Source organism: Biomphalaria glabrata, chromosome 3, assembly GCF_947242115.1.
Source record: "Biomphalaria glabrata chromosome 3, xgBioGlab47.1, whole genome shotgun sequence".
In the NCBI taxonomy this organism is placed as follows: domain Eukaryota; kingdom Metazoa; phylum Mollusca; class Gastropoda; family Planorbidae; genus Biomphalaria; species Biomphalaria glabrata.
Genome location: NC_074713.1, coordinates 12,082,758 through 12,102,213, shown reverse-complemented (window position 1 = coordinate 12,102,213; position 19,456 = coordinate 12,082,758). Strand labels below are relative to the sequence as shown.

The window sequence follows — 19,456 nt, the reverse complement described above, 5'->3', positions numbered from 1 at the left end:
TAAGACTTCAAGAACCGGTTTTCAATTCCATTAGCTCGCTATTTAGCGCAGAAGCTGATTTAGCTCTAGAGGACATAACTCCGAGCAAAGAGAATTTCCAGTCAGTACTTCCACAGGAGTCTTATGAATGCCAGAATCTGTATGTCAACACTTTACAAAATGTGCTGCTGTTCACACTATTTGTGTACACATACATCTGTTCTTCTTCTTCTTCATTCTCATTTTACATGTTGGAGGGTTCAGATCAGTAATCCTATATCTAAGATGAACCGCGCAATGGTTTCCAGATCAGGCAGTTCTCCGAATAGTTTTGGTTCTATAGGAGGGCTTTAGGGCCAGAGTCCTATTCGGGTCTCTGATTTAGTATGCACCATTGAAGGACATGCTCAACATTCTCTGGTGATGCTCCAAAAGGGCAAGTTTTGCTCGTCCCGACATTTAACTTCCGGAACTTATATTGTCTCATCCAGTAAACAAGCATTATATTTTGGGTGGGGGGAACTAAACAAGTATAATTACTGGTCGATTTTGACTGACTTTAATTTGACAGCAGTCACAAGGGTAACAACTAGTAAGCTAGTTCCACAGTTCCGAACATTATGCACGAGTGTAAAAAGTAAAATACTGCACATTAAGTACAACTGTATATTTGTGGGGTTATTGTAATATAAAAAGACAACTGCAATTAAAAAAAAATATTAATTGATTTAAAAAATTGCTAACTCTTCTACTAATTTTTTAACATGGAGTGTAGAAAAAAAGAAACGTGAATATAATACAGTGTAACTATGAATTAAAAGTTAGCTAGAGTATCTTTCTAAGTTGTATATACATATGCGGCCGGGCGGCCCGCCATTCCCAAATTTAAAGAAATGCGGTCCTCGATCCAAAAAGGTTGCCCACCCCTGCTGTAAACTGTAGATTGAACTATTCTAACTGTAAGTAGTGTAAGCAGGTTTCCGTCCTGCTTTATAGATCTATATACTAATATAGGCATAACCCTGATCGAGTCGGGATTAAAACTCAAGCACATTTGATAAGTATCCAAGTGACTCATTTTCGTTATTAAAAAATATTTCCAAAATGAGTTCGGGTTTAGGCTAGATCTATGTATAGATCTAAATGTCTAAGAACAGTCTCTGCCAGTCTATGCGAAGAATAGTTGTTTTTTGTTTTTTTACTCGTAGACATACATATATAGGTCTGTGAGTTCTACTTTATCAGGGAAAGACAAATCACTAACTTTGAAACGAAACAAACCGAATAAACTGAAGAGGTCTCTATATCTACACAATAGACATATAAAATATAATACGGTGATATAGCTACATCTTATGCTAGATTAGATCAAATCTTAAGTAATAGGGAAGAGTAGATAGATCTAGTAGAGAATGAACGAAGAGCAGTTGAGAAATGAATTGCAAAATAAAGAGAAAGAAATTCAAAGACTGAAAAAACTACTGGTGAAATAATTAATCTAGTCTAATAATTTTTACTTTTACTACTTTAAACTACTTATTTAGTTATTTATAAAATTTATTCAGACTAGAGTTACAGAGTAACTGAGAGTGAGAATAGTAATAGAGCCAGTAGAGGTAGATACAAATCAATAGATCTACTCATGATCTAGTTTTAGTCGTTTACTTATTAGATCTACTACTTACTTTAAGACTTAGTTTTAGAGATTCTTTCTTATTTAGTTATTAAACTCAAATTAAACTACTAGTACTACTAGTAGTACAAGTAACTAGTACTGAGTAGTACTAGATCTAGACCTAGTAGTACTTAGACTAATAAAACTAAGAGTGAAGAGACTAACTTAAATGTCTTAATGAAAAGTAAAAAAAAAATTTTAAGAGAATGAGTAAGATAAAGAATAAAGATTAAGAAGAGTTTACAAGATTTTAAATTTAAAGGGAAACTCCTTTGGTTTTGACAATTTTTGACATAATTAATATTTAATAATATATGCATTTCATTATGTGTTTTGATTAACAGAAAATGAATATCAATATAATAATAATATATTATAATATTATTCTTTTAATTTTATTTTCAATGATAACTTAGTATTCGATGTTTCTTTGATGTAATTTTTCTGATGTGCAATCTAAAATTCAAAATGATCAGATTTTCACTGAGTTTCTATGTGACGTCACATAAACCTATTACTATTAATTTATTCTATTGATTTACTAATATTACTATATAAATGAAAACCAAACAGTAACGTTTACAATCTTGTAAAAGAAATACTGAAATAGATCTAGGTCTATGCAGTTAGATGTAGATCTAGATCTTGTCAGCAAAGAAAAAAAAATGTGTTAAGAGTAAATCTACATGCTAGACTAACCATAGCAGTACAGTGTGTATTTTCTTGCCTGACCACTCAACACACAACAAACATATCGCTTGGTTGTCTTGTCATGGCTAATTACATCTGGCTAGCCTTACACTGACCAGCTTATTAGAATCAGTCAAACAAACGATCTATTTACTTTTTGGGACAAAAATCATTATCCGGGTAATGTCCCTTTGTTTTGTTATATCAAAAGAAAATGTATACCAACTATGCTTGTTACAAAAAAAAATAATAAAAAAAAATACAGATGATAAATAGTTGATAATTAGATAAAAGTTCAAATTTCGGATGTTCTTAGGCGACCCTGACAAATGGTCATTCCCCCCCCCCCTCCAAAGGGGTCGTGAACCACAGGTTGAGAACCCCTGGTTTAGACACTAGTACTTAGGACTTGGATCTAAATCTAGGCAGAGTTAATAAGTTAATAGTAGTAGTACTATCACTTAGTAAGTCACTGGGGCACGGTGACTGAGTGGTTAAGGGGTTAAGTACTTGGGGTCCTTGGTTTGAATCTTGTGGAAGACTGAGATTTTGAATTTCAGGATTTTAGGGTGTCACAGAGTCCACCCAACTCTAATGGGTACCTGACTTAAGTTGGTGAAAGTAAAGACGATTGGTCGTCGACATGGCCTAAATTGTGCCGATGTGCCTAAAATCAAAATCACGATTGGTCGTTGTGCTAGCCACATGACACCTTGCTCATTAACCATTGGTCAAAGAAACAGAAAACCTAAAGATCGCAAGGTCTGTGTGACATAATGGGGAGTTAATTTTTTTTTGAGCTATTGTAAAGATTAGAGTCATTCCCCTTATGAATTTTATATAAGGGCATGTAGACCGTGTTTAGTTGCCACTTGCTCCTGAGTTACCAGCTTGACCATTGGACCTGTGTTGTAAATTGTATTTTTTCTGTTAGTGGTTGTGTGTCTTGGGGTAGTCTTGGGGGAAGTGTGCCCTGCTATGGAGATCTTTGGGCTAAGTATATTTTTAATCATTATTGTATTTTATGATTAATCAGTAGATATAGCCTCAATTGATTTCCAGGCAGTATGTTGTACCCTGATGTTCTGCATCCTAGGGTACTCCCAAATGTGACATTTTTATAGCCTTGTCTCTGAGGGATTCAACTCTGTATTGAATCACCAGATAGGCTTTACCGAACGGATGTCTATAGGTGGGATTCTATGAAGCTTGTAGGCTCATAGGTTTCCCTGAAGCTTATAGTACATCATGACCCTTTTATTTTTTTGGCTTAAAGTGCCTGTGTCAGCCTGAAGCCTGTAACCCCAGAGTGGCCAAAAGTGGTCATGTGTTGACCTGAGGCCTGTGACCTTCATTTTTCTACTCTGATGTGTGATCTCCTGAATATGACAATAGTGTATATATTATATGTCTAGGGCGGTGTGCCATACTATTTTTTGAAAGTGTAACTTTTATTTTGTGTTGAGAAGACCTGTGAGTTGATGGCTATGTATTTACGTAGTTGTAACGTATGACTAGAGCGGTGTACCATACTATTTTTGTATGTGTATCTTTTGTGTGTGGAGAAGGCCTGTGAGTCCATGGCTGTTCATTTACACATTTATTTGACTTTTTTTTGTAAATAAACTTTGTATATATGTTTACCTGCGGCTTTGTTAAGTCTTGTGTTGCATACATTAGTTTGATTGTATACCTAGAGGTTATACCTAAGGCAGTACAAGTAGGGACCAATGTACCTCTGGACGAACGTGTCAGCACACCTTTAACACTGGTCTGTTGACCTAAAATACCTAAATCTAGCTATAAGTCTCATGGGAGCTCGTTATTAACAATAAAGTCGCACGGGGACTGTTGTTGATGATAAATCTCTTAGACTTCCGGTACCGTTTAGCTATACCTACTAATAGGTAATGTGAACTGATCATATTGGTTCATGAATCCTTTTTGGGTCACAGTCTGAAAGAGGAACTTTTTTAGTAATGCAGTCATAACTAAAACTGTAAATCTAGATATTAGATTCTTAGCATTTTAAATGATAGATCTATATTCTAGATATTTAGATCTACTACAATTAAGAATTTTAATTATATATATTTATACTATTATAATTTATTTATTTTATTATACTACTACAGCTAGATCTATAAGCCTACTGGCTTACTGTCTATAATTGAGACCAATGGATTTAGAAGGTCTGAACACTGACATGCGACGTTGCAATCTGTGGGCAGTCTAGATCTATAGCTCGTTGCCACATCACAGGTTGTGATATCATTTAAATCAGCTTAATGACCTCTAGAAATGTATTAAAAGACTTCTTAAAAAAAAAAACTTAGAAACTTTAATTCCAACTAAATATTTATCAATGAAAAATAAATAAATGCTGATTTATTTAAAAATTAAAGAAACTTTGCAAACAGAAAGAAAACCTATTCTAAAACATTTGAAGAAACTATGACAGAAAGAGACCATAAAAAGTATCTTACAACTTTGACAGCAGATAGCTGCTTAGCCAGTACATAAAAAAAAAGAAATCTCTAAGATAAACTAAAAAATGTATGGTCTGACATTAAATCTAATCAAATGGAAACAATAGAAACAAAAACTTTGTCTTAACCATACCCTCACAGGAAAAATTTGTCCTTAATGAGGTCGAGGGACCTGGCAGTCCAAGTGCAGAGAGCAAGGTCTTTTATAGTTGCTATACATAGCTTTTAATTTGTTCTAGCACACTGGTCTTTATTTAATACTTACATTTTATCTATATAGGATGAAAGTGCCAAGCTTCTTACTGTACCAGAAAATGATTTACAGAAACAGAAAGAAAAATCAGAAACCCTTTCAAAGGAGGATATTTCTCGATACAGCAGGCAGCTAATTCTACATGACTTTGGTGTGAAAGGTAAAAAAAAGTAGTTTTAAAGTAGCATTAAATTAAAGCTTAAAAACAACAAAAAACCAACAACTACTGATTATTATTTTAGCAACAAGACTATTTAAATGTGATTTAAAATTTAAACCATACCAAAAAAATAAATACAAATGGAAAGCCCTACACTTGAAAATGATGGAACTTGTATTTTTTTTTTCCTTCTTTTTTTTTTTTCTTTAATTTGCTGTTATTTTAAATGTAGGTCAAATTGCTGTCAAGAACACTAATGTATTGATTGTTGGTGCTGGAGGTCTTGGCTGTCCTGCAGCCATATATTTAGCTGCTGCTGGGATAGGTAATGAATACAAATTTCATGCTTCTGAATAATTTTAATTGAAAGCTATTAGATCTAGATATACTTTTTGTTTCAACTATAACATGAGTATTGTAATGTAATGAAAGAATGCCAAAGTTGTTTCTTTTTTTAAAGATTTATTCTAAATGCTTATAGGCGCAAATGTCGTAAAAAAATGAGTTTGTCATAGACTATGGACAAGAAAATTGCTTTTATTGTTTTGTACTTTTAACATTTGTCTTTGTGTAAATATCCTGCAAAAATATTTTATTAGCTTTTTTTCTTTTGATTAATTAGTGCCTAAATGGTTTCTTTGTTTAAATAATATCATTTAACTCTTTCTCTCCATAATTATTTTTCCTTGTTCCGATAGCATTATTCATTTTGCACATTTGTATTTCACTATCCTGTTATGATTAAACTTCAATAACTTTTGTTTTTGAAATCAGAAAATGTTATATTTGGTATCAAATTATAGAGAAAATAATTCTCTTTTTATACAACACAAATTAAAGTTTATAAATCCAAATATCAATTTAGTTTAATGGGGTTAAATCAATGTTGGCATCGTCAATTAGGAGAGATTCAGAAATTATGTCATCTACATTTGGCCAGGTGTGTTTATTAAGTCAAAGTTGATATTTTGTTTTGTTGTTTGTATGAATAAGGTGCTCATAATTTAGGAAGTTATCCTTTCATCTATTGTTGTCTTGCAATCAATGTTATCAAGATTTCCATAGGAGTACACATAGCAGTACAATTTGAGAGAAACTGAATGTCCTAAATTGATTATGTAAATAGGGAACTTAATGCTAGAATAGTTTTACTTAAATGTGTCTGATTTGTTAGATTATTTCCCTTTTGAATGTGTAAGGCTACTTCTCCTTCTAATGCATTAGCCTATTTCCCTTTAGCAACCAATAGTTGAATAATTAATTATTAATAAATCATTCCATACGGTTGCCAAGGCTTCTGTAACAAATTCATTTTTTTTTTAATCTTACTATTGGGTTAATGGCTATTCTAATATAAAAAATTAAAAACAAATAAAAAAGATATTTACACTTCCATTTTAATTTGGTTTGTGACACTAAATTGCTTGTGGTAATTGTTTTAAAAGGCTAGTTAGTATATTTTCCTTTAAAAAGATATTATTTCAATAACAAAATATCAACTGATAAGACAGTAAACTTCATTACAATTTAAAATTTGCATTACATTATTGAATAATTCAATTTGGCATGGCTAGGTGAAGAAGGCGTTTTGGAGCCTGAAATGTGACTAAGACACAAATTTAAAATATCCCCCCCCCTTTTTTTTTTCTAAAATCTCATTAGGTCTATTTTTTTTAGCATAAAGGAACTAGTTTCTGCATGTTAAAGCTTGACACTCTGGTGAGACTGTAGAACTAGTTGCTGCATGTTAAAACTTGGCACTCTGATGAGACTGTATATAGAACTAGTTGCTGCCTGTTAAAGCTCAAGCTTTATGTAGAACTAGTTGTTGCATGTTAAAGCTTGACACTCTGATGAGACTGATGAACTAGTTGCTGCATGTTAAAGCTTGACACTCTGATGAGACTGTAGAACTAATTGCTGCATGTTAAAGCTTGACACTCTGATGAGACTGATGAACTAGTTGCTGCATGTTAAAGCTTGACACTCTGATGAGGTTGTGATTTTTCATATTGTAGGAACATGCACGAATTTGTAAATATTTGATAAAATAAATCCAAATGCAAATTAAGATCTAGTCCCAATGCTTTCTTTCTCTCTACTTCTCTAGGCAGGTTAGGTGTGATAGACTATGATGAGGTGGAACTTAGTAATCTACATCGCCAGATACTGCACACAGTTGATAGAGTTGGTTTATCCAAGTCTGTCTCTGTTGTACATTCCTGCTGCAGGTGTGTGACATATTGTGTGACTGTCTGATGATTATGTTTTACGTGTATTCCTAGGTCTGCAGAAAGAGCTATAATGGAGAATGCTGCCTTTAAATGAAATTACCAAAAAGCATAAACAAATGCAGGTTTATTTTCATTAGACACAAAATATACAAGCACACAAAATGCAACAACATCATAAAATCATCTTGATTCATTAATGATTAAAATCACTTTAAAGTTGCTCTAGATACTGTAAGAGAAAGGTGTCATTCCCTTTAAGACTTGATGATTTTTACCACTTTGTATTTTATTTTTACAAAGTTTAAAGACTTAAGCATTTCTGGTCTTGTACCACGGGCATGCTACCCTGCCTCATAGTGGCGCCCAAGTGGAAACGATGGTAAGAGGAAACGATTAGGCTAAAGGGTATCAAAACAAGACTCCAGTGGGGGTGCCTAAGGGGGTGCGAGAGCATCCTCATTGCACTGTGCGGAGTTGTAAAAAAGCTCCCACAACCTTGTCACAATCCAGGCGCTGTTCCTCAAGGGGCCGTTACATAAATGGCATGGCCCGCACAGTTAGCCTGGTATAAAAAAAGGAAAATGGCGGGGGTCTTAGTGTACACGGTCTCTTGCCACGAGTCTGACGCAGCCGTCAGACAGAACAGTGTACACTGTTTTCATACAGGCCGGTGAATGGGAGCTCTTTTTCACTTTTGCTGGCCTAGAGTTCCAAGAGCCGAAAGCTCAACTCTACCTGACAGTTTTAAGAAGAATGGTCTTGTACATCAATGGATTCGGTATTTCCAAATAGTTAGAGAACAAATTTTAATTAGAAATGGTTTTATATCAACCACTACAAATGTTAATTCTAGTGATCCACAAAGGAAAAATCTTAGGACAACTGCTGTTTCTCATTGACATCAATGATGTAAAAATAGTATTTGTCCTGGAACGATAACTATTTGGAACAATAATAAATCAAGGGAATGAATTCTCATTTCAAACTAATGGGTATTGAATTAGAGCCTATCCTTCCATCTAGAAAAATTCTGATTAAAGAGTGAACTAAGTGATTAAAGAATAAAAGAAATAAGTACTCATTATATTAATGGTAAGCCTGTAACTCAAGTGAAAAAAATGCAAGATACTTTGGTGTAATTATGAATGAAAATTAACTATTACACCTATTTTGAGCATGGTACATGGAATGGGAAAATTGGAATCTCAATAGTGCTTATAGCTTTTTAGCTGTAAATTTTAACTGATAAATAACACAAAATTGATAGCAGCTTTTTTTTTCTACAAGTGCTGCTAAAAACATGACATAGTATTTTCTTGACCTTTATTGAATTCTTGTTAATGGATATTTTATCAGCTATAAACTTTAAGGAAATCCCCATACCTTTTCCTGTAGTCATGAATAATGAATTCTTGAAGTGGCAACATGAAAAAGTATACACTGATATTATTATATATGTTATAAATATTTTTTTTTACACTTATTCAATAATTTGTTCAGGTTAAATCCATCAACTGAATATGTTCCTTACCATTTACAGCTTGATAGCAGTAATGCTTTAAGGATTATTGAAAGGTAAGTCAGGAAATAATCATTCTTTTTTTTCATCTAAACCTTGAGAATGTACTGTTTTTAACTACTTTTTGTCCATTAGCTATTGATTCCTGCCATCCCTACCATTTAAGAATAAAAAAAAGACAAATCACACAATATTATAGCCTTATTTAATAATAGCCAAAGTTAAGAGTTGCAAAAAAATTGTGATGTTTTATTCTGAATACATTACAATTACTATTTTTTTTTAAATCTTATTTTATTACTTTTTTTTTGGTTAGATCCACATCCCTAATACTTATTTTCTTTTTTTTTCAATGTCAAATAAAAAATGGATGTTTAGTTTACTGTATTATTTGAACATAATGTAGGATTTGATTTAAAAAAACAACTTAAATTTAAACTTAAATTTATCACTCTATATTTGTGTTTCTGTAATGAGATAGAGATACATTAATACAATGGTTAGGTAAAATTTAGTAAATAAAAAAAGAGATTTATAATATACTAAGAATACCAGTAAAAGTCTCTTAATAAAACCTTACATATACATTAATTATTTTAAAGTAATTTCATTTTTATAAAGTCTATCTTGTCTTAGTAAACACAGTTATATACAAGTTCCATCTTTTTTTGGAATGGGATAAATATAACAGGTCATCAATGTTTTCAGGAAAAATAATTTTCCTCTTTCAGTTACGACATTATTTTGGATGCTACTGACAATGTAGCAACTCGGTATCTCCTAAACGATGCCTGTGTTCTTGCTGGAAAACCCCTAGTGTCAGGAAGTGCACTTAGATTTGAAGGACAAGTAAAGTGGCTTTTTTTTTTTTCCTACTTACATATGCATCTCTTACTGGAGCATAGAAAAGTAATGTCTGAAAACTTACATTTCTATCCTTGGCTTCCATTGAAAGTTATGTCCTCAGCTCGATAGTTCCTTATTTCTTGCTAATAACACACTTGGCTCTCTTTTTATATCAAATGGTATCTATTTCAGAGTATTCCTTTCCCTTTGTGAAGTATGTGGACACAGAAATGTCCTAAAATCATACATTAAATATATCATCCTTCACTGGAATTTGAGTTGTGACCTTTGGTTTAAAAGCTGAGTGATTCACCGCAATGTCCCTTAGTTCCATTCATCTCTAATGAGTGAGTAGCTGCATTACATGCTCCATAACTGGTGAAATAAACATCAATTGATGGGAATCAAAGGGCATTTTTTTAATCTCCATGATTAATGTTTGTTAAACTGTGTATATATTATCAAAGCCAGACCAGCTCAGGTGCCAGCTTGCTTTAACTGACAGCTGGAAATCCTTACAAAAGCTGCAAGATGTTTATTTGAGACCTAAAGAAAACTTAAATTGAGTACAGGTAGACAATGATAATGTCTGCATGGCAAAATATGTAGAACACAGTTGGAACTACATATCCATATTAAATACTGTACTCCTTAATCTTCAGACTCAAAGACTAGCCTTATTATGTTATCAACAGTAACATAGTATATTGTGTCATCTCATCTGTCCTTTGATTTTCCTGTGACGTTTTACATAACCAAATTCCTACACTGTTATTAGTAGGATATCAAGAGATAAGCTGGTCCATTCTTTATGTTATCCTTTTATTAGCTTTTCTTTGTTGACCCTTTCTTCATCCTCCCTCCACTGTACCTTGAAGGATGACTTTTGACAAATGAGTAATGTCTTACAATATGACTGATACAGCTCAACTTTCATCTCTTCACCAGCCAGAGTGTTGACAAACTTATTTGTCTTCTTTTCCTGGTGATACCAAGCATTTCTCTGTAGCATTTATTCTCAAAAGCTTGAATTGTTCTTTCAGTGTTCATTGTCAAACTTTAATAATCATATAGGAGTACACAGACCACTAATTCAGAATTAAGTTTTAGTTTTACTTAGAAGCTGATGTTACTCTTTCAGATTTACCAGTTTGCTCATGAGAGGAGAGGTTACTTATGTCTTTTATTGATCCTCCATAATAGCTTATCATAGAATCAATTTTTTCTTCGCCACCCTGACAGTGGACCTTGGCTTTTTACTTTATCTTTTGGACCTTTTAACAACTATTAGTTAGCACTATGATAGTGAACTTAAACATCACCATGGTGTGTCACTGTTGGGTGTAAATTTATCTAAGTATCTTTTGGTTCTCTTACTAGCTGACAGTCTATCACCATGATGGTGGACCTTGCTATAGATGTCTATATCCTCAACCACCACCTAGTGAAGCTGTGACTAACTGTTCAGAGGGAGGTGTCCTAGGAGTAGGTATGCAGTGTTCAGAAATATACATCATCTTATTCTTTAAAATACTTTGTAGTTCTAGACAATCTTGTTGCTGCAATCAAGCATGACTATTTTAGTGCAATCCTTAGATGATGAAAGTTCCAATTTTGAATGTGTCAGCAAAAATGTAGTTTTTTTTCCCACCAGATTCAACCATACAATATTTATTAAAAGATACTACAAGATATTTATACTAGTTTTTCACATTATTATTGCTTCTTTTACTATGACTTTAAAAAAAAACCCTTGCATTTTTTTAAGACTGATCAATGAGTCAATGTACAATTTATTTTAGATCAAGATGTGAAATAGAAATGAGGTTTACAAGATTAATTTTAGGCTTTCTATCTTTCTATTCAGTTCCAGGTATTATCGGATCATTACAAGCTTTAGAGGCTATAAAAATAGCCACTGGGATTGGCAGTATCCTTTCATTATAAGTTCAACTTTTCAAATCATTTATTTGGTCTAATCTAGTCCTTTAATTTTTGTAAGTATTAACATTTTTTTTAACATGTGACAGCTTCATTTTCACAAAAACTCTTAATGTTTGATGCACTGGATGGAACATTTCGAACTGTCAAACTTAGACCACGATGTAAAAGCTGTTTAGTCTGTGGCGAGAACCCAACAATATCTCAGCTTATTGACTATGAACAATTTTGTGGGGCAAAGGCAACAGACAAGGTATAGAGAATGGCATTGATTTAACACATTATATTTGCTTGTCTAAACAATTACAATTATTGTATTTGTATTTCTTAATAAATGTTTCAAGTGGTATTAAAATTATTGTGCTATTGATTTTCTGCGTCATAGCAAAAATTTAAAGGAGTTATTTCCCATTTACTTCATAGGCATCAACAGCTGGTAGCATAATGATTTTCTGCCGATACAATCTAGCTAAGCTCTATAAATTTTATGCTTCATTGCTTTGATTTTCACTGGATATTTTATTTTATTGATTTGTTTCTCTCAAAAAAGTTCAAATTTTGTTCATCTGAAAATGTCTTAAATGTTGGATAAAAAAAAAAACCTTCTCTAAAGGAGTTATAAAAGGACTGCATATTTTTTCTACTTTTAACAGGCATTTATATTTATGTTATAGGCCAAAAATTCAGTTGTTATAGGAAATTTTGAAAAAAAAAATTAGAAATTAGATTCTATTTTTTTTTTAAAGAAATCCCATACCTAGATAATCATCTCTCATAGCAGTTGGAAAACGTACAAATGTTTTAAGAAATATTTATAAATATACTGATGAATAAAAAGAATACTAATATGCTTTCAGGTAGAATAATACCATGCAAAATCATTTCTATCTGTATTTCATTGTCAATGCTCTCTCTCTATTTTTTTTTTTACATGCATATTTATACATATATAGTGAATTTGTTTGGGCTAATATTTAAATTTCATTATTTGTTTACAGTAGCCTTATTCTCTATGGCACAGCTGTTCTATGCAAACTTTTAAATAACTGAATAGCTTCAGGCTAGTGCTCTGATAAATCTTTAAATCTATGACCTAAATTTAAAAAAAAAAAAAACAGAACAAGAAACTTTTCATTATTATTTATTGGCTTTTAAAAGTTGTGTGCTTTCATGTTTTATTATTTTGGGGTTGGCAATTTTTCAAATAAATCTGCATTAAACTTTAAACATCTGTTTCCTTATGTTATGCCCTCCTGTGGTGTTGGATTCTTTTAATCCCTTTTCAATTTGTATAGGATGTGAACTTGGATTGGTCTATTTCACAGCGCTACCTTCTGTAAAGGTGTTTAAAATATGGATTTTAGATGTATGTAAAATAAAGTTATAAACTTCTCAGCTAGTCCTCGTATACTGCGGGAGTTTTAATAAGTTTCGTGATTATTTACAGTTCTTGGCTTCTTAACTTTTTTTTAATTGAACAAGAAAAAAAATCAATATTTTACAGTTTTATCTTTTTTTCTCTATTTATATTTATTGTAGAGAAACAGACAACATATGAGCTTATGTACTCTCTTTGTGTGTGTGTGAACATATTTTGTATCTTGATATGTTACAAAAAAATATCCTATTATCATAACTCAGATATATTTTTTTTTCTTTTTTAAGTCTCTATGGTGTCTGTTCAGTTTATAAAAAAATTGTCATTTAATTTTTGCGGTTAATGAAATATATTTATGCCTCTGAATGCTCATCATTGTGTTCCCATATATTAGTTATGCTTTTAGGTGATAGATTCTTGTTATACAATGATCACTTTTGGAAACTTCACTGTAAGGTCACATGACCACCCCTCATAAAATTTACATTCATAGTTGTCTGAGTGAGGGTGCTTCATGCCAATATTTTTGCGCTTAAAACCCGCACACGCATATACACCACACAAATTACAAAATAAGTAAAAACAAAATTGTACAACTGGCACCGTATACCCCGAATGTGCAAAGCGTGACTTGCGATAAACTTGTACCATTGATTACTGGTAAATTAAAGATTCTCTGCCACATCAATGCTATTTGTTTTCCTGAGATTTATAATGAGATGTTCATAAAGATTTCCAATGTATATTTCACAACCACACAACAAACTATAGGAAGTATGTATGTCCATAGTTTTCGTTATGCTATGTTTATGAGTAAAATAATTTTGTAAACCCTGCACCTTTGTATACCTCGCACAGCTGCCATACGTATTTATGTAGTATTCTCTTAAAGTGGATTCTTGAAAACTGTGTTTTCCAAACTTTTTCTTTAAGGAAACCATTCACACATTCTGAATATTTAGAGGAACACTTTGCTTATTTTTTAAAGAGATTAATTTTACATGTGGCCTACTAGTCAATTATTCCAGTAGTTCATGGAACACATATTCAGGCTCAGAGTTCCATGGAACACAGTTTGAGAAACACTGCTTTAAAAATTAGATTGACCACAGTAAACATGGTCTTTATCCTTTTACTTAATAAAATAATAACCTCACAGTTTATGTTTCTTCCTATAGTTTGCTCCTATCTTTTATTTATCAGCATAATGAAAAATATCTATTGATTTATCAATGTTTGTTTCCAGGATCATAAGCTTCATATTCTTGAAAGAAGTCAAAGAATCAGTGCCAAGGTAAAATATTTACTCTTAAAGCACATTTATATTAGACCTCAAGGTCTTCATCTATAGCAGTTTTGACGCTCGTAAATTACAATCAAAGATTAGCACTATTTATTTTCTTTAGATATTAACTTAAGGGTTAGTATTTTAATTTTGCATTGAGTAGCACAGATAAATTAACTTGTCTAAGAAGAAAAAAAATAAGTCTCTAGAGCATTTGATTAACAGTAATGCTGATCTACTGCTATGAATAATTATCTCATCACAAAAATGGTCAAATGTTAAAAAAATTATTTGCATTTTTCACTTACTAATTGATTAAACCAAAAGAAATATTTTCAATCTATATATATATATATTGTTAAACAGCACAGAGCTTACCCATATTAGTCATTGCCTTCCTACCACAAGTTTCTACACTTATTGAAACTTTAGTTGAAACACTACACATATCTAGTATGTTGTGAACATATTTGAATGAACTACAAATAAAGCTATAGTTGGCCTCCTTCAGTCACAATAATGACTATGGTTTATTTTTATAGAAATAAGATGAAAGCCTGGGCATTAGCAATGATTGGAATGTTGTTATCCTCTCCACACAGATGGACAAGACAACAATAATGGTTGTAATAAATAACATTCTCCTCACAGAGACTTGTAAAATCCTCTTTCAAGGCCACTATGAATGCTGTCTTAGTCATCATCATCATCATCATCTTTCCTCTGCATTCCTCATACAACGCAGAGCCTCAGTAAAAATATGCCACTCTCCACAGTTTCTTACTAGTTTTTTAATGGCTTCCCAGCTCTTTCCTGTCCTCTTAGCTTCATCTAGTACACTATGTTGTCACATTCTTTTTGGTCTTCCTCTTTATTGTGCCCTGGGGTTCCATTCTAAGGCCTGTCTAGCTCTGTTGTTGGTAACTTTTCTAAGGGTGTGACCAATCCATCTCCACTTTCTCTCTAATATCTGTTCTCTATTTTGTCATTTAAGTGTATTTTTAAGATATTTTTCAAACATCTGTTGATGAAGGTGTGTACTTTTCTGTTGTCCATCTGTTGATGAAGGTCTGTACTTTTCTGTTGTTGCTTCAGTTGTTCTCCATATTTCAGAACCATACTGTAGGACTGCCTTGACATTAGAATTAAATAATCTTGCTAAAGATGTGGGGAGATTTCCGGGTTGGTTTTAGGTGTGTAAATGTCTGACACGCTAGATTTATACGACCTTTGATGTCTTCATCTGTTCCACTTGATACACTGACTACACTCCCAAGTATAAAAAACTATCTACCTGGTCTATGGTCTGAGAATCCAGTTCTATGTGTTTGTACCCTCCTCATATTCCACATTTAATTAACAAGGGAAATAAGTGTACCTTGTGAAAACTGCTGCTCAATTTGAAGCCAAATTTGAAGCAAAAATAATTGTATGTGACTTGGTTAACTGCAATAATCTTCTTTAGCATCAGGAAAACTTGAAGTTTTTATATTGTGTCAGTAACCATAATATGATCAAAACTACTAGTTAGTTATACTTATACTCTTAAAAACACAGCATCTTGCTTATAAGGTTTAGAGGTTGTATTTTTTTTCTATATTTAATATTTTGCACAACAATTTTGATGTTTTAAATTTATACCAGTATTAAGATTTATTTTTAGAGCAATTCGACACAAGAAATTAGTTGTTTTTTTTATTTAACAACACTAATACATGTTTTTCATTTTCATTAGATTAATTTAAAATGAGATTTTTATGATGAGTTTTCTTTCTCTAGGAATATTCAGAGATGGTAAACAATAAAAAACCTCATGTCCTTGTTGATGTTAGACCAGCCATAGAACTGGACATATGTCAGTTACCTCATCCTATGATCAGTATCCTTGTCTCAAGTGTGTTTAAAATGTGCTAGAATTATAAATATTTAAAAAAAAAAGAGTTTTGTTGTTCAATTTTTTTTTTAATTAATAAATCTTTAGCATCATAATTTTGATATTGTTCTGTGGAAGCTTTTAACACCTAAGAAATGCAATTTTATTTTTTAATCTCTTCTTTCTTATTATATATATATAGTATTATATATTATTATATCCTTTCTTATTATTAAAAGCTCTAGTCAACAATGTTTTAGTCTCTCTTCCTGTTTAGGCTTTACCAGCTACTTTTAATATAGCCGACCTCATTTCAGGACTTCATTGGTATATGTGATGTTTAAGTTTAAATGCCTCTCAAGCCTTACTCAAATGGAGTGACAATGATGGGTTTAAATTAAAGATGAATTTCGTTGTTTTCCTCATGTGGCTTTTGAAACCTATGTGAGCCCGGAATGTTCAGCTGCAAACTGGGCAGGTTATTATAGCTGGGACTAGTGTCATTGGCCTTGCTTTTTTTCAATGACGCTTTTATTCTGCCAGTGCTGCTCTCTTGTCCTGAAGAATCATAAACATTCTTAACTATTTTAGGACTACATGAATCCTGAAGCCTAAGTTTTGCAAACTTACATCACCTATCTTGTACATGACTATCACAGGTTGGATCAACATTATGTCAAGAAAAGGATAATCTTGTTAGTCTAGTTGGCATAAGTTGTTGACTCATTGGCATTCCCTTATCTACAATAATAGCCTTATCATGAAAGGAAAGTTACATGTTTATTCTATGTATGTAATTCAATTCAGTTAATGCACATCATTAAAAAAAAAAGGGTATATTTTTTTTATAAGCGCTAAATCTATATATTTGGATTTGGCACATACTCACTAGTGAACTTTGTATTTTATTGTGACATTACTTTTCAATTGCAGCTCTTTCAGCTAATTGGTAAGGGGAAAATTATCTGTACATGCTTTAAGCTTTTCTTGTTTTATTTATTGCATTAGCATACTTTTTGTTTCACTTTAAAACAAAAAATTCCTATATTGTTTAAGATATTCCATTCACATCATTATCGAGGAATATTACTGAAGTAAAAGATCAGCTGCTGCTTAAATTGAAAGAATTGTCTTCTGACGACTTTCACAATTACACAGTTCCTGTAGTTTGTGTTTGTCGCAGGGGTAATGACTCCCAGCTAGCTGTACAGCAGTTGATGAAAATTTTGGCAGATGATAAAGTTAAAGTCATTGATATCAAAGGTGGTCTTCATAGCTGGAGCAAACATGTTGATTCCAATTTTCCCATTTATTGATTCTTCTATACATGCCTAGTTCATATGTAAAAAAGAATAGTTTAATAATAAAAATCTGAATAAAATCTGTTTCTGTATGTCCCTTCATTTACAAGAAGTATAATTATAATTCCTAATTTTGTTCCAGCATTTTACTTCATATATATTACTTTAACATTTTTTGTTTATACAGTACTGATTCAGTACAAGAGAAGGACAGCATATAGACCTAGTAGGTTTGAAGTTGGCTTACATTGATAAAGCACAATAGAAGTCTTCCCCTTTCTTTGCAAATTATGAATTTATTTTGGATGGTATTAGGGAGGAATAGGAAAGTAACAAAATAAAAACAATACAGATAATTGCTGTTTTCAATTCCTTCCCGATGGCAATACAAAATTGGTACCGTACCTAACTTCAAATAGAAACGTCTATCACTCCTCATGAGTATGTCTGGAGTACTTAATAGTTTTGTTTCAGATCAGTTTCTATCTTTGAACATTTTTTATTTTTGCTCATGTCATGTCTCAACATCTTAAAGCTGAGGAAATTTGCATAAAATCAAGAAGTCTTTTATTGGTGCTTCAGAATTTCAGTACTTTCAAATTAAATATGATGTACCTTTTGCCATTGTCTGAAATTGTGTAGCTGTCAATAAGAACATGTGATCTACTAGTTCTATTTATATGTTACAAAAAGTCAAAATATTTGGTAACTGTTTAAAAATTCTTATCACCAAAATGTAATAGTTGAAGTAAAAATGTATGGAGTAAAGTGCCCAAGCTTGCATAAAGCAATTGGAGTTTATGGAACAAAAAAACGTTCAAAATAGTCTTCCAAGTTTGAACTCGATTTTTTTTTCTGTGCTTTTCCATTCATTAGCCTAAAGACATTCGTTCAGTAACCTACATATCGTCAAAATTAAAATATTGACTTAAAATACAGTCAATATTTGACCAACATAGTAAGTTGTTGATGCAGGTATATCAAAGCACTGACAAGCTGTTTATGAGGGCGCTAAAAAAAAAACAGAAAAAAAAAACTTGCAGCTTGCAATAAAAGATTCGGTCGAACATTGAAGAACCAGCTTAATGACGAAATAAGGGGTAGGTTGAGGGTGATGGTAGGATTGAAAGTCTGCATTGCCTCCTATTCATGCAGGGCGGACGCTGATCTCAAATACTGCTCTAACGATTTTTCTATGAATTTAACAGCTGATGTATATCGCTGAGAAAAGAATTACTAGCTCGTTGGCCACAAGGCGAAAACTTTAGTTTTACCGTTATAATTTTTCAACGTAAAAAATTAATGTAAATTTTAAAATTTGGCTAGTGACCAAATCTAGGTCTAGATACTACATCGGTTTTGAAAATACTATCGCGTTCGGGAATGTAACGTTTTATTAAACCAAGAGTTTAATACATTTAAAATATTAAAAGTTCTACTATATCTATACATTAGCCAAACCAGTATTCTTTCTCGGGGAGAAGAGCAGGGTAAAAAATATTTTTTTGAATCTAATTTTCATTAATTTTCAAGAGAAAAACAATCGCTCAATAAGTAGCATGAAGGAGGTAGTGCTTTTTTTTTTTTTAAGTATTATGTTTTTCTTGTTTAACTTTCTACTGTTGATCATCACATGCAGTAATATTCCTATCACTCATTCACTGTCATGGTACACGATACATTGCCCCATCGAGTGAACATTGTTTTCATAGTTCAATGGTTGGTAAGCAACGTTTACCAGTTTCCCAAGTCAGTTTCTTTGTTTTCTCCCCCCAAAAAAGGTCTGAAGCTTTGATCGTGTGTACTGAAGACTTACCGGATGGTTCCACATCT

General features: G+C 32.3%; 1 protein-coding gene across 1 annotated transcript; it reads left to right on the top strand.

Moving 5' to 3' along the window:
• The first annotated feature begins 1,295 nt into the window (after nt 1-1,295).
• Nucleotides 1,296-17,699, top strand: LOC106058092 (adenylyltransferase and sulfurtransferase MOCS3-like). The gene is made up of 12 exons (XM_056024280.1): nt 1,296-1,463; nt 5,114-5,246; nt 5,479-5,571; nt 7,357-7,477; nt 8,981-9,055; nt 9,731-9,848; nt 11,226-11,334; nt 11,713-11,775; nt 11,876-12,039; nt 14,411-14,458; nt 16,229-16,328; nt 17,379-17,699. The coding sequence occupies exons 1-12, from the start codon at nt 1,392-1,394 to the stop codon at nt 17,636-17,638; spliced, it is 1,356 nt and encodes a 451-aa protein (XP_055880255.1). The 5' UTR covers nt 1,296-1,391; the 3' UTR covers nt 17,639-17,699.
• Nucleotides 17,700-19,456: the final 1,757 nt, after the last annotated feature.